Source organism: Colletotrichum aenigma, assembly GCF_013390185.1.
Source record: "Colletotrichum aenigma strain Cg56 chromosome Unknown KSG_Cg56_contig04, whole genome shotgun sequence".
Classification (NCBI taxonomy): Eukaryota; Fungi; Ascomycota; class Sordariomycetes; order Glomerellales; family Glomerellaceae; genus Colletotrichum; species Colletotrichum aenigma.
The window spans coordinates 5,851,125-5,866,416 of NW_023500910.1; the positions used below are offsets into that span (position 1 = coordinate 5,851,125).

Genomic DNA, 15,292 nt, shown 5'->3' on the forward strand with positions numbered 1-15,292 from the left:
GAGTCCGGTGGCTTGCAGCCTCTGAAATTCGGTTAGCCAATAGCAACTCATCGAAAGCGAGACAAGAGAGTCTTTCCGCGGAGTCCTCCTGCAGCATGCCGCCAAGAAATGATCGCCCCTATATTTACCAATTTGGTGCAGAGCTGAACGGCCGCGCAGCGGGTCTCACCAGGACCCTCTCATCCTCTGCGAGGACTCTCTGCGATGACAGGCTCGGCTGAGCGATTTAACGCAAGGAGTCTGGACTCCCGCAGCGCGCTAGACTGATGACGTCCGCGTAACCCGCGTTAGGTATCACCTTTCTATCGCACGCCAACGTTGGCTGCCTGATCAAGTCTAACCACAATACTTCACGCGTCGTCGCCAGCACGTGGACATACCAGACTTGAGAATATTCGATCGGCGGCATTCGGGTGTTGAACCCCCCACGCCAGACCAAGAATCATTTTTATTTTTATTTTTATTTTTAGGGTCACCAGTCTGTTTACTGGTTGCCCATATTCAGCATATCATCGTACCCGCTCTCTGCAAGCCACTCTCTGACCAGCGTATCAGTGTACTGATCTGGCATACTGGCATCAAAGAGAAAGGCCAGCGGGTCTCCCTCCGCCACAGCCTGCTCTCGACCTGTGTTCCCCATCGTGCTCTCGACAGTCGCGCCTGGTGAAGCAACTGGAGGTCCCATAAGCTGGCCGCCTGCTGCGCCCCCTCCCACACTCATAGCCAAATCGCCCAAACTAACGTAGCCTGCCTCACGGACTCCTCCTCTGTTAGGATTGTTGACATGCTGTAATTGCGACACGTCGTCGCAGTGGTACCACTCTCTTGCAAGTAACTGAATCGCCCGCAGTGCTCGATCACTCCAGGCACACCACGCCGTCCTCAGATCCCTGAGGGCATCGATACACGTCTGCAAGTGGTGGATCGCCAGTTGCCTCTTGGGGTTTGATGGTCGAGCATCGATGAGATGGATGATAACTGCTGAGAAGCATAGATGAACAGCTGCGATCGGTATACGACGCTAGTCGATAATTGTCAGTTGGGTCCTACTCATCCAACGGACAGGAACTTTGACAGAGTGTGAGAAACTTACCAGAGTGTATTGCTGCTTGTAAACCCTCAGAAGCCTTGCAATTTCTGCCGCTGAATGGCGACATGTGGCCATATGCTCGTTTGCGTATTCGTCATCCGCCAGGCTGCTTGTATCTTCCGGGGATGATGCGCTCTTGCTTACAGAACGCCTTGATTTTCTCTTCCTCATCAAGGGCCTGTGTAAGAGAATTAAGTGGGCATGGTATTGTATGCTAAGCAGGTCCATTAGCTTCAATAATAAGAGGGCTTGCAGATGACACAAGGCGATACTCACTGAAACAAGCAGATGTGTGGAAGCATCGGTACTTTGGGGGAAGAAGGTAGGCGGAGGTAGCTAGGTAGCGCTCGATAGTGTGACTGTAACTCGACATCGGCTTTTGTAACGATATCCTCAATCTCTCTCGGTGAAAGCTTGCTGTTGATTGCGTATCTAACAATTGTCAACATGAAGAAAACTCTGCTCTGAAGTGAGGATCTTACATCAAATCCATGGCCTCACATGCAATTGTGTAAGTTTCTGATACATGGTGAGCTGTTGATGAGATGTGAGAGTGTACTCCAAGAGTGCTCTCATCAAATGCCCCGCCAGGTGTCGGTTTCCAAGGCGTGTATTCTTCCTCGTTATCGATACTGGGCTTCGGGCAAGTGATGCTCGACTTCGGCGTGCTGCTTGGTCTGCCCAACCCAAGTGAGAAAAGCCTATAAAGGTTGGAGTCAGTACTTCTCCCATAAACCCTTCCATGACTGAACAGCTTGACAAGAGGCTCGCTTACTTATCCACGACATAACATCCCCACCACGTCACCTTTCTCGTATCGGCTTCATCCTCCGACAACAACCCGGAAGTCACAAATTTTGAACAATCAAGATTTAAGCCAAGATTATGAGCCATTCTCGTTGCATTTCCTAGAAACGCTGTCAGAAAATCCAGGCAACTCCTAAACCGTCAGTGTGCTTACCTGAGTAAAGCCATCCGAGAGCCTCCTTGCCATCTGACATAATCCGGAGAGCCAAGAGGCACGCAGCTTGAACGGTCGTGATCGTAGGCGCCTCGCTCTCATACAGTAACAATATTTTAGCATGCTCGCAAAATGCATCGCCGGCGGTGTTTGGGTCGTTTGGGTCTGAGCGTAGTTCCGGGCGATCCGAGTATCGTGCCGAAATGGCGAAGATGGCGGACAGCAATAGTGGTGAGCAGTATTTCCCCCCGTCCTCGCCTTTGAAACTCCTCAAAAAGGTTCCCTTGTGAATGACGTAATTCCATGGGTTCTGCCATCGCCAGTAAATGTCGAGGAGGTGATTTTGCATGTCGTCGGAAATTGTGACCAGTTTTCCTAACTGCGCGGCCGCCGCAATGCCCTGTCTTTGCAGGCGGAGAGACGGCTCGTGAGGATCGGCTTCCCGGATCGGCTCTCGCACGAGGTTGTAGGAGCTTTGTGATCCAAAATAGTGTACCTGGCCGTCTTCAATCACGTTGAGACGTCCCACTAGTCCCGTCAGTTCTGCGAGAGGGTCCTGTTCGTCCCCAGTGCTCTCATCGAGTTCGGCTCCTTCGGGCTCAATCGACTGTGTCTCGGGAAGCGTCATCGGCGGCTGCGACGCAAATGACACGACCTGGGCCTCTAATAGTCTGATCCGTGCTTGAAGCGATTCGACATATTTCTTGCTCGGTGGCCTATCTCATCGTCAACAGCCGCGGTCTTGGCGCTTTCGTTCAGTCAAGGGAGGAACCCGACCTGCGCTTATTTTCCGCATGCTGAAATTCACACTGAGTACCTCTTCTCACACAAGATCCGCAAATCGGTTGTTGTCCATCACACTATGATCGCAATATCTCATTAGCGACTCATTCGGATCTCATCGGAGAACTCCGTGGGGCTGCGCTCATGTGTCCACAACTTACGCGCATCCGCCTCCCCCGACACGCAAGACACGCGATTGAGACCCGCTGCCTCTTCTTCCCCTCAGACTGCGGCGCAGCAGGCGCAGAAGCGGTCGGCTCAGACATGTCGTCTTATCGCGCCTTATCTGCGCGTCGTCGAGGCTGGGCAGGGCTGGGCAGGGCTGGGCATTCAAAAAGTCACTTCACCGAGGTGTAGAAGACTAAGTTCAGATGAGCGTCCGGGTTGTGTCATGAGCGCCTAATAACAGAAATTATCACTACCTCAAACCCCCCACTCCGACGAATCAATCAGTGCTGAGTTATCTTTCCCCGCATATCCACTAACAGTGCCTAGTCGAACTCTAACGAAAAACACAGCCTAGCGTCTCCAATTTTCCAAGCGGCTGGATTTAAGACATTTCAAAAGGATCTCCGTCCCCTTCCTCCCTTGCCAAGGCATTTATCGCATTCAGGGGTCAGCCGCGTAGTGGACAGGTCTGGCGGGATACTTGTTGACCCGCAGACTTAGCTGGTCAGGGCGACAGTAGTGGCCGACAATGTCCAGGTTCTGCTTCGCCTTGGCCTTCTCAGCAAGATCGACCTCGGCGTAGAGGATGCCCTCCTCATTGGGCGGCAGACGCGTGGCGAGCTCCTGGCCCCAGGGAGAGTAGATCATACTGAAGCCGCCGCCGTGCGTGGGGTGGTTGTTGGCGTATCCAAAGTCGTCGATGCGGCAACGCGCAGCCGACTCGTCTTTGCAGATCTGCGTGCAGACCATGACGAAGCAGGCGCCCTCGAGCGCGACGATCTGGGAGAAGCGCAGAGACATCTGGTCGGTGATGTGGCCGGGCCAGTTGGGGTCCGGGTTGCCGTCCTTGTCGTTGGGCTGGGGCCAGATGAGAGGCCAGCTGGCGACGTGCAGGTCGACGTTCTGCTCGTACTCGTAGTATCGGAGCATGGTCTGCGTGTGCTCCCAGCAGTTGAGGCCGCCGATACGGACGTCGGGGTGCACGGTGCTGGGAACGACGGTCTGGAGGGACTCGCCCTGGCCGTCACCCCAGTAGGCGCGCTCGACGTGGGTGGGCTTGATCTTGCGGCGGTGGTGGACGATGACACCGTTCTCATCGATGAAGGACTGCTATTTGTAAGTATTCCGTGTGCTATCATCACCGCGGCGTGGAGAGCATACCTGTGCGATGTAGAGAGTGTTCTTGTATCTCTCACTGTAACCAAGAACGACGAAGACACCAGCTTCCTTGACAGCTGCGCAGATGCGCTTCATCTCATTCGAGTCCTTCACAAGCGAGTTGCGGAAGTACTCGTCCATGAAGGCAGCGTTGTCAGTGGGGGACTTGGCCCAGATGCTCCTTTCCCGGCGCATGTTAGTCAACCGTTTACTTCCAGGTTCCCGTAGATGGACAATGTCTTGCGACTACTTACCAAGGATATCCGGGGATAAAGACCTCAGGGAAACCGACAACGTTGGCGCCCTCGCTGGCGGCCTTCTCAATGAGAGCGATGGACTTGTTGACACCGCCCTCGAGGTCCTGCCAGGCAGGCTCGGCTTGGATAGCAGCGATCTTGAGCTTGGGGGCCATCTTGGTCTTTGAAGAGGTTGATTTGGATGGAGGAGGTGGTAGGTTCTCTGAGTTCTTCAGGCGAATGGAGAGGTAGGAGGAGTCTTGGGAATCTGTGAGTGCTGCTGCTTCGTCTGATGTTGAACTCATCGTGAAAGAGGCGTGCTTAAGTATGAATGTCGATGATCCTTCTTCTCCTCTTTCTCCTCATCATCTTCATGATGCACCAGGGGGTTTATCATGTTTTACATCGGTACAGCATTATCCTATCCTTTGTCGTTGATGCATCTTCCCGCGTATCACACGCGTGGCGATAAACCCCCAAATCCATATTATCTGATTCTGCCGGTTGACCATTACCCTATCGACTACATGGAGGATCCGTGATGGATCAGCAAAACCCTTTGGGCTAAACTAAACAGGCCTCCACTTCCCCAAACCAGCCAACACAGGCCAAACCCTGGCTAACGCATGCCGGGCCTCGCATTATCGACGTGGGTCCGGGCCGGAAGAGCATTACCCTATCGGCCCCGCTGACGCGGACGTCAGTCTCCGTGCGGGGTACTTATCGCCGATCGTGATTCGCTCTCGCTCCGGCACCGAGGACCCGGTACGCCCGGTATCATCGAATCAACATCAGCTAGTTGCAAACCTTGGTTTTGAAGGTGTCACAGATCGTCTTCGGATGAACTGGGCGCTTCTTGGTAGATGCCGGCAGTTTATAAAAAGTCCGAGCTGTGGTTGCTGCAGGACATGATGTGGTAATTGTTACGTTTGGATATCACCCCGAGTCATCCTTCGCGAGCTTTGGTGCACTGTTTCCGAGCACGTCCTTCCACTTTTGTTCCAAAACTTTACGATGACAGAGCTGGAGTCTGCCATTCCAGAATGGCTGCGAAAAGATCGCACCGTGCCGGCGAGAGCTCCGCCGGGCTTCAAGCCTCCGTTCGAGTTGTACACGTCCAGATTCCCAAAAGAAACGAAAGACCTTGTCATGGCAGTCATCGGCGCCCAATACGAACCAAATGTGAAGCACGATGGTTCGGCCTTAAGAAAAATATCTAAGTTCATGACCTCCAACTCAGCCACTCCAGAATCGCGCCCCGGCTTTCACGAGGTCGCTACAGTGACCGACAACCGCGGCTTCTATAACCTCGCCGTGTTTGCGTACTGGCCTAGCAAGTCGGTCTACCAAGACTGGTTATCAACCAGCGGATTCCACGACTAGTGGAGTAATCTTACGTCTGACACCAATGGCTGGTTTCTTGAGGTCTTTTACCCAACGATCGATCGCTTTGAGACGGTATTGTCGACGCAGCTACCAGAAGGTGCTGGGAACTTGAGAGAGAGCATCACCGGTCCCATACAGGAACATGTTTACTGGGGCAGCATGCGAGACCGCCTTCCCATCTCCCAGACGGACGAGCTCCTTGGGGACGTCGAGACTGCCAAGAACGGACATTCTGCGACGAATGGCACTGAAATGTCGAAGAGAGTGCGAATCCAAGGCAAGAAGAATCTCTGCGTCATCCGGTCGGGCCAAGACTGGTCAGCCGCACTACCCGAAGAGCGCCAAATCTATCTTGACTCCATGCAGCCACCCCTTACCAGAGGCATGGACTTCTTACCTGACCACGGTGATGAGGTCGGTTGTATCAGCTGCCGCTTCATGGAGGTAGTGGACCGGGTCACAGCCGAGGGTGGCACAGATCGCACCTTTTGTCTTGCGTATTTCGACAACCTCAGTTCCCTAGAGAGCTGGAGCAAAGAGCATAGGACGCACCTCGCCATCTTTGGAGAATTCGCCAAGTACGCAAAGAGACTAGGGGATAAGATGAGCCTGAGCTTGTTTCACGAAGTGCTTGTTTTGGAGGCGGAGCAGCAGATGTTTGAGTATATTGGTTGTCATGATGGGACCGGAATGTTGGTCAGTAGATGATTGGTGACACCGTGACCTATTGGTATGTAAGGGCTATTATGTTAAGCAAAGGACAAATGGTACTTGATGCTAGTTCACAACGTATAAGACCTGGACCAGTTGTGGCAGCTCAAACGAGCTTAAATAGCTTTTGTGAACACGTGCGAGCGAGTGACAAAAGCTGAGATGTCGGTCAATAGCTCGGCCAGGTGGGGAGGATCCTCAATGGAAATACTCCTTAATCAGCTAGTTTAATCAGCTGATCTTCGACTTTGCTATTCCATAACAAGACTTGTTTCAGAGAGGCGCGCATGGAATCTCACGTCGATGATGTGGGGGTGTGCGGTTTTCCAGAAGTAGATAATCACATAGTGGGAAGACCACGAATCTGACTGTAGTCAGCTATAGACATCTGCTAGTTAGGTACCCATTCATTGCTCGCATCATTCCCGTTTTTGGAATCGCAGACACTGTTAAGTGTATGTTCTCAGCGGTAACAAGAATCTTCTCTCTAGCATATCACGCGATGCAAGGAAGTCCAAAGCTATCCATGGATACATACCTAGGTAGGTAACTTCGAAAAGAGCTTAGAGCACAATCCGCAGCATGGCTAAACCTTGATTTACATTCACGTTCCCAGAAAAGTATAAATCTCATTACTATTAGCAGTCGTCAAGAGTACTTCAAATCGCACCCAGAATGAGTACATTGCAGTGCACTCAAGTCCGGACAATCGGAGAAGTGGAAATGGCATGGCAAAGAGTCCGGGGCACCACTCACAGTCTGTAATCGAGCATACAGCAAGCTTTGGCAGTGATGACAAAGATGGGAAGTCGTAGAGTACCTACTGCTAGGTAGTGACCGAGATGTGAATCTGTCTAACGTTTAGGCAGGTTACCAGCTGCTCTCCTGGTTCTTTAGATTTGCTTTCTATTTCATCTCCCTTTCGTTTTTTTTCTGGTTTTTCTTGGTTAACTTTGCTATGTAGATTGGTTCTTTCGTTTGGTATATCCTTCTCAGTAGCGGATCCTGTGAGCCTTTTGTCGTCTCGCGAGCTGCAAGGCATTCAACGTCAAGGTAATGGGTGCTTGACATCTTAAGTAGGAACCGTCATGCAGGTATCCTGGAGTTGCAGGGTACGAATGTCATGCAAGCATTGCGCCCCAGCGTGGTCGAAGATTTGTTTCTCAATTGGGATGGATTGAGTACCTAGGTGACTCGAGGTGGGTCGCAAGACTGAAATCGTAGATGCCATTGGATGTGATTTGGCCCGGCTAAGCTAACCTCGACACCGCTCCACCATCAAGTCTACTAGCCAAAGCAGATATTGGCCGCAAGATGAGCCGAGGCATAATTCGAAAAGGCAGAGAGAAGGAAACGGGAGTGCAAAATGTATCAAATAAGGGACGTCCGTGAAGGGATGCTTTGGCTTTCAGCCAGTTTCTTCACTCCAACTCCACATAGTCACAAGCCTGATTATTCACACACGACGCTACAGTCTTCAAATATTGATATCATTGCCTTCCTCTGATATCGCTTTTTTAGAAATAGGCTCCCACCTCCAAGATCAGTAAGCTGTCCCCTGATTCCGTTGATCTTAGTCTTAGTGAGATAATTAGCTGATATTCACTTTCCTCTGGCAGAACCGAGCCCCAACATCCTCAACAGGAACATGTCTCGCGTATAAAGCACACGAAGACTTCGATAATCGATACCACAAAGCGTCTAGAGGCTGAAGGGGAAGGACTTAAGGACAGAATGTCTCGCTACCTGAGCTTCGATCTGCCATGGTCGCACGTTGACGCCGTGTCCAGGTCGCAGGGGACTTCATGTCAAGCGAGCGGCAAGAAAAATTGAGATGAATTGTGTTAGTTATCATGCGGAATTCTGCGAGGGATCCAGGTCCTTCCAGACCAACCTGTGCCATCCAAGGCCTAGATAGAAAGGAGGTTTCACGATGCAGCTCGTCACTGTCTGAAGTATCATGCCTTCAATGTGTTAGAACACTGAAGGCAATATCGCGATAGCGATAACGCCATCAAGCTTAAACTTCTATTTGCCTCGAAGGGTTTGGGAAATAAATCAGCGCTGGGCCCCCAATAATAACATACTACTTTTCCACAAGAAATTCCGTCGAAGTACCGCTTAAGAGTGACGTGATAGAATGGATAGATTTTAGAACATAAAATCTGTTCTGAGTCTACTGCTCTGCGGTACCTGTTGATCAAAGACGACTTTAAATCTTGAGGCAAATGGTGAATGCTGTTCTGACTTGAAGAGATTGGCGCAGGAAATACAAATTCATACGGGTGTAGCTAACTCCGCCAAACAGAATAACAGGTTTGACGGTAGATTAATATCAAGCCTTGGGCTTCATTAGGCAGGCTAGCAAGCATGCTCATGTATGTTTGTGAAACAATATGTTCCTCTCTCCTCATTCTACACCTGAACCTTTCTCAAAAATGAGGCAAACTTGAAGTAATGCCGCCTTTTACGAAACCAGTGCTGCTGAGAGGCGGGAGTCCTGGTGAGCGAGCTTCAAGTGGGTGACTTCAGCTGAAGGACTCCGCCAAGAGAATCTGGATCGCTGGTGCATACTGGCAGGACTCCGAGGCTCACCAAACTAGATGTCTTCTTCTCTGAATCGATACTAACCAAAGTACAACATCGCAACTCTGACAACTGACTAAAGTGAACCTATAGTGAGGCACCCAAGCGAAAGTAGTATAAACCAACAGAATATACGTATTTTATAGTCGCTCAACAAATAATAACGATGAGTTTAGGCCTAGGTAATGTAGAAATAACTAACACCCACCACGCTCTTCGTATGTGAAACTCGTCGATGATTTGATGGTGACCAATCCCTAAGCAGTACAACGCGTCTTCGCTCAATCGTCCACCCCCAAGAATCAAAGAAAGCCACTGTGTAAGTCTTAGAACAAATTCTACGAGAATTCCAATCCAAGGAACCCTTTTTATCAGGGATTATTGTGGAATTGGTTGAGTCTTGGCGTCCTGAGAGAAATAACCGCGGCTTCAGTTTGTGGCGCGACTTTTCCTCGGATGTCAGACAGGAGTCCTGGCCAGGTGATAGCAGAGAGTGTGGAAAATCTAGCAACCCCGAATGTGACCGACGAGAATCAGAGGTGACGTGGATGGATATGTCTTTCAGTGTTATTGTTGGCCCCGGACCCCCCCTGTACGCACGAAAATCCGATAGTGGAGCCGGCCGACTTCTAATGCTGCCAAGTTGGTAACGTCTCCACGCCCTAGTGCAGAGTCCCGGCGACATAGCTAGTTGCATGAGGGAAACGCCCACTCTTGATGTTTGCTGGGCGTCTTGCACCTACACGATCGCGGCTACCATACAGTGACATCGAGGCGACTTGAACCAGAGGTTTGTCGCAAATCGCCTAGGTCTAAAATCGCTCAAGATGAAGGCAACTGGGCGGCAAAACATGTAAAATGCCACCACAGAAAATAACATTGAATCATTGAATGAGAAATAACAAAACCGGGCCAGCTTAAGGCAACTGTAGAAGAACAAGAATGGTCGAGCCAGAATGCCCGGGTTAGTAACATAAGGCTTACGACATCCGCGTTCATTTTAAAGATTTGAAGGCATCTTTCACCAAAAGTGTTATTTGCGTATGGTTAATGATCTGTGTTGGGACATAATACGACCTCGTAGGGGCGCAGCAGGTCTTGCAAAACCCTTGCATAAAACCCCTCCTTTGGAACAGACTACGCTAGCGCGGGGTGTCACTTGGCCAATTAAATTTGTGTGCCACCACACCGCACGCGATCTCGTCTTCGGAATCGGCTGGCTCGCGCTGGCATGGACAGCAAAATCCTGCAGCAGGCGTCATGCTATTTAGGCGGCTGAGAGGTTCGCCTCAAGACGAGGAAAGATTTTGTGAAGAAAACGAAGGATAACAGAACTCCTCGTAAAATATAAAATCACCCAATGTCCATCATGGAGTGAGTTTACTTCTCCATCTTCCAGCTCGTTCACCCCACCTCCAATCGCAAGTACAATTCTTATCATTAGACGCTTTAATTTTCTGAACTTACAGAAGCAAGTCGCTGTTCGAGACCATTATTTCCAAAATGAACCCCCATTCCTCAAGACAGTAAGTTTACCTCCACGCCCCCCTAGGCCAATCATAGCATTGGCAAAGTGACGTAGTGCCCATCTCTGACAGCCCCTGCTCTTACACAGTAATCCGTTTACAACTCGACTGCACACCCAGTCCGGTATGACCCACACCACGACTTCGAATGTCAATAAAACCAGGGTTCAAAATTGCCAGGATGGGGCACTCGAGGATACAATGGCTCGGTAGTTCGAGTCTGACTTGCCTTGGTCGCATGTCCAAGCGATGTCGAGGGATGGACAAGCCAAGCCGTTCCAAAACAGCGACAAGAAGCGCTAAGGGTGAAGATAATTAATCAACATGTAGTTAGTACAGGAACTGGTTCCTCTGAGTATTAGTTATACGGTTGACATACTTTCTGGAGAGGAGACTTTGGGAGATGGCATGTCATTGCGTCGGTGATGTTCTTACTTCAATCAACGTCAAAATCAACATAGCAATGGGACTTAAATATTGCCTCACGGGTGAGAACTTGAACGATGATACGACTTCCCTGCGTGATTTAAGTCATTGCTTCACGTCACCAGGGCTCTGTTGTCACTGCACTTATGCTGCACCTGAAGGGAGTCTACCTCAACGACTTAGGCGGAGGCTGATTGATCATAGACCATGGCTTGGGCCTAGTTCTCAAGATATGCCCGAGGAAGTATGAGTTTTGCCAGTCATTGTGACCTACAAGATGCGACATAACACGCATATGTGAACACTTTATGCTTTCGGAATAGGTTATTTAGTATTTCGTTTCCTCATTCTTCCCCTGACAGTTCCTCATAAAACTACATGGAGCTCATAACCAACGGCACCCGCCGTTACCTAGCTATCCAACACAAGACTCAATCCTGCCCCCAGATCAACCACTTTAAGACTTGGCATCCGCGGGAGGAGGGCAGGTAGCACCATCAGGCACCACATTAGTCGCACCTCCAGTAACACCAGTTCCTCCGTAGTAGCATGTGCCAAGATCCTTCTCGCACGGACTATCAGGTCCACGGCAGCAGTATCCGTACGCATTAACATTGAAGTTGTAACAAGCCACCGGCTGAACGGGAGCGGCCGTCGCAGAAGGCAACGGCTCGGCTGTCTCAAGGATGGAGCTGTCACTGCTCGTCGGCGGGGGCGGAGGGGGCACGGTGCTGGTGGCCGGCGGTGCCGTGGTAGGGGCTGCCTTCTTCTTGAGATTATCGTAGACGGCCTGGGGGAAGCCGTCCCGATCGCCGGGCGTGCCACCTCCCGTGGGAACGGCGGGGAGAGGTGCCTTTGACGAGCAGGGCGTAGCTGACGAGGCGGGTCGCGAGGACGATGGAGGGGCTGAGGACGGAGGGGCCGAAGTGGGCGGGGCATCGGGCTCGGAGGTCAGTGGGGCCGAAGTCGGCTGGGCGGAGGGCTGCGCCGAAGGCTCGGCCGGCTTGGTGGGGTTGTTGCCGGGATTGTCGTTGCCGCCGCCACCGCCGCCGCCACCGACAGGGGGAACAACGGGAGGAACGACCGGGGCAATGGGGATGGGAACGGGCACGATGGGAATGATGGGCACTCCGCCGTCGTCCGTTGTGGGCGGCGCGGTGGAGTAGTAAATGGAGTAAGAAACGCCCGAGGAGGACATCAGGGAAGCGGGCGGCCGCGTGGTGAAGACGGGGGCGTCGCCTGCCGGGCGGGACGGCGTACCAGCAGGGCCGCTGCTCGCTGGACGAGAGGGTGTGGCTGGGTTGTTGGTCGCGGGCCGCGAAGGTGTTCCTGGAGCGCCGCTTGCGGAACGAGAAGGCGTTGCAGGCTTGTCTGTCGCAGGGCGAGAAGGCGTTCCTGGAGGCTTGCTTGCCGACCCAGAGGGCGCGGCTGGCTTCTCGCTTGCCGAGCGGGAGGGTGTTGCGGGCTTGTTGGTAGCAGGACGAGAGCCGGTTGCGGGGATGTCGTCAACAGGTCCAGAGGGCGTGGCCTCACCACTGGGTCTTCTTGAAGTCGAGCGGGTGGGCGGGCGTGAGCTTGTGGCATTTCTCCTCATCGAGCTCAACGTCGACGCCGGTCCGGCTTGTCTGCGAAGGAATGCTTCGTACTCATCCCTCGGGCTGTAGCCTGACCTGGCCATGAGGTCCTCCGTTCCTCCCAGAAGCATGTCGGGACTGTCTCTCTTCATGATGGTGCAAGAACCGCCAGGCGGCGCGCCACTTTCGGGGTTCGCCATCACTTCCAAGGCGAAGAAAGCCATGTTTTGGGCGTTCTGGATCTTATCCTTGGGCGCAAGTCTCGAACAGCTGAGCGCGATGTGTTAGCGAGGATTTCACCAGGCCGGGGCCAATGTTGTTCTTACCATCCTGCATCGTAGCAACCACTGCCATCAGGGTAGGCTGGGTCAGGAACGTCGATGCATCGCCGGTTGTCGCCCACAAATGCGGCCAAGTGCTGTACCTCGTGCAGCAGGTAGAAGCCCGAAGAACCCTTGAGCCTCCTGTTCTCTTGCCAGAACCCAAGCATCTCCTGGTTCGACACACCGTCGAAGAAACTGTCGCACAAAACGATGGAGTGGCCCGACAGTCCTCCGGCGCCGTGCTGGTGAGCTCCGGCCACCAAGCCGCCCGAGCACATGCTGTTGTCTGCGGCCGCGCACATGTACGTCAGACCGGTGGGGCTGAGGTTGTCCATGAGCATGTCGGCGACGCGGTTGTTCGCCGACGGCGGCTTGAGGTAAGTTAGCACCGAGTCGTAGTTGGACTGCTTCAGGGTCTTTCGCAAGTCGGCCTTGGAGTTTGTGTCTGTATGACCGGTGTGTCAGTCTCCGCGTTGCGCCACGGAATCTTACAAGTGGCATAGGGGGGCTCTCTTACCACCAAACCACAAGACGAACGCATCGGAGAACTCAGTGTCCGGCTCCGCAAGCACGGCGGATGCGATTGTGGCCAGCGCCTGGGCGTCGTTGATAATCTGCGGCAGCCTGGCGATCTTGGCCTCACTGCAGCCCCACTCGCTGCCTATCTCTGTGTCGATGACGAAGTAGCCGTCTAACGCTCTTCTGCTCAAGGAACGTAGCGCCTGGTCCATGGACCGGGAATCACGGGCGGAAAGGCCATGGCCCTTGTGACCCAAGACCGCGGCTGGCCCTGAAGTCAGGACCAGCGACAAAATTGAAACGAATGGAGTGAAAGAACGTAGCATTTCAAAGAATGAAAGAGTGTGTGGCCTAGCGAGTGGGGAGCCATTGTGAAAAAAAAACGTGGGCTGTCAAGGGATTATTTCTATTTGCTTGAAAAGTGAGGAAATTACACAGCATCCGTAGACGCCGTTCGCCGGTAGAAATTCTACATGATAGTAAGCCTTGTGAGGCCTACCGCCTCAGTGACAGGTAGAAGATTAATCAAAGAAGCATCTTTAGCTTCGCCAGAGGTAAATGGAAGTCGAAGGCTCAGCCGGGTTATAATTAGTTCAGACCAGACGGTAAAGAGGGTCTAAAGATCGCCTGAGCGCACTCTGCCGCCCTGAAGTGCCCACTCTTAAGGCGGACGCAATTCAACCATACAACCCGTGGGCCTTGGCGTCGTCTGGTCCTTATCTGGTCATCTGACGAAAGATTGCCGATAGCTAACTAAGAGTTTGACAGCGGCCCCAGTATGATGGCCCCCCCGCGCCCACCCAGTGACGCAGCGAACCGAAGTCGCGCGTGTGTGTGTGTGCGAGTAATCATGCCGCGGCCATGCGAACCCCCCGCCGACGTCAAATCAAACTCGCAACATGGGTAACCAGGCGTGCCCGATCTTGACTCGCGAGCCCAGGGTGGACGGATACCAGATGCCGAGCATGTCGTACAGCGAGTACCCCGCCGCCCTAGCCAAGCCTCAGCTTGAGTTTGAGAGAAGTTATTGTCGAAAGGCTGTTGGCCCTTTTATTTTTTTTTTGCCTTTCTGGGACGGGGTAGACGTTCTTGCCTAAACGGGGAAGAGGACCCACGGGTCACTATACTTTGGGGGGAAATAAGACAACCTTTGAGACTCTATTGTGGTAAGCGACACGGTTCGTCAGGGGAGTTAGGGCCGCAAAATGTGACAACGCTGACACCCCCCGGAATCGAGAATTATGCTTCTTTGTGGCAAGATCTGTTGCCTGTCGCGATCAACAAGCATCTGTAGAATGTTTACAAGAAAGGTGACAGACTGGGGCTGTGTAAGATGGGCCGGTAATTATGTTCCTGAGAAATTGCATGCCGAGCGCACCGGCGGGCCGGGAGAAAGCCACAATCGCCGACTTGCTGTGGAAAATGGTGGATCGGCCGTGAGACATTCCATCCCACGTCCCTGCTCGGGGTCCCCCGAGAAAGGTTTCTGGAACCTTGGCCAGCGAGGCCGTCATGCCCTGCGTTAGTACCTTACAGGTTAGTGTATCCGCCGTGCTGGAAGAAGCTGTTGGCGCGCGCCTTGCGCACTAGACGGTATTGGTTCTTGGGAGGACTGCGTGTCTTTCCAGTACTGGGTATCCCCATCAGTTGCCAGTGGACTAAGATATAAAGAGCACCTCAATCTCGAATCTCTCTCGATCTTAGAGATTGCGATTAGCGTGAGAAAAGCACCGGTCCTCGCTGATTAGATCGAACTCCGTCCGCCTTGTACCACGATCCACTGAGACACCCGGTCCGATAGCACTTCTAGTGGTCCTCTGTACATGAGTTACCCAGACAGGAGAC

The 15,292-nt window shown here is 52.5% G+C and overlaps 3 protein-coding genes across 3 annotated transcripts; all 3 read right to left on the bottom strand.

Annotated features, from left to right (window-relative positions):
* Positions 1-484: 484 nt before the first annotated feature.
* CGCA056_v007398 (Nitrogen assimilation transcription factor nit-4) lies at positions 485-2,679 on the bottom strand (the record flags this gene model as incomplete). The annotated part of the gene is made up of 6 exons (XM_037322647.1): positions 485-1,021; positions 1,094-1,304; positions 1,367-1,522; positions 1,573-1,791; positions 1,866-1,998; positions 2,052-2,679. The coding sequence occupies 6 exons, from the start codon at positions 2,677-2,679 to the stop codon at positions 485-487; spliced, it is 1,884 nt and encodes a 627-aa protein (XP_037180135.1).
* Positions 2,680-3,443: 764 nt separating this feature from the next.
* On the bottom strand, positions 3,444-4,701 carry NIT (Nitrilase; the record flags this gene model as incomplete). Its single annotated transcript, XM_037322648.1, has 3 exons — positions 3,444-4,109; positions 4,164-4,341; positions 4,415-4,701. 3 exons carry the CDS (start codon positions 4,699-4,701, stop codon positions 3,444-3,446), a joined length of 1,131 nt encoding a protein of 376 aa, XP_037180136.1.
* Positions 4,702-11,488: 6,787 nt separating this feature from the next.
* On the bottom strand, positions 11,489-13,659 carry CGCA056_v007400 (uncharacterized protein; the record flags this gene model as incomplete). The annotated part of the gene is made up of 3 exons (XM_037322649.1): positions 11,489-12,875; positions 12,932-13,373; positions 13,446-13,659. The coding sequence occupies 3 exons, from the start codon at positions 13,657-13,659 to the stop codon at positions 11,489-11,491; spliced, it is 2,043 nt and encodes a 680-aa protein (XP_037179472.1).
* Positions 13,660-15,292: the final 1,633 nt, after the last annotated feature.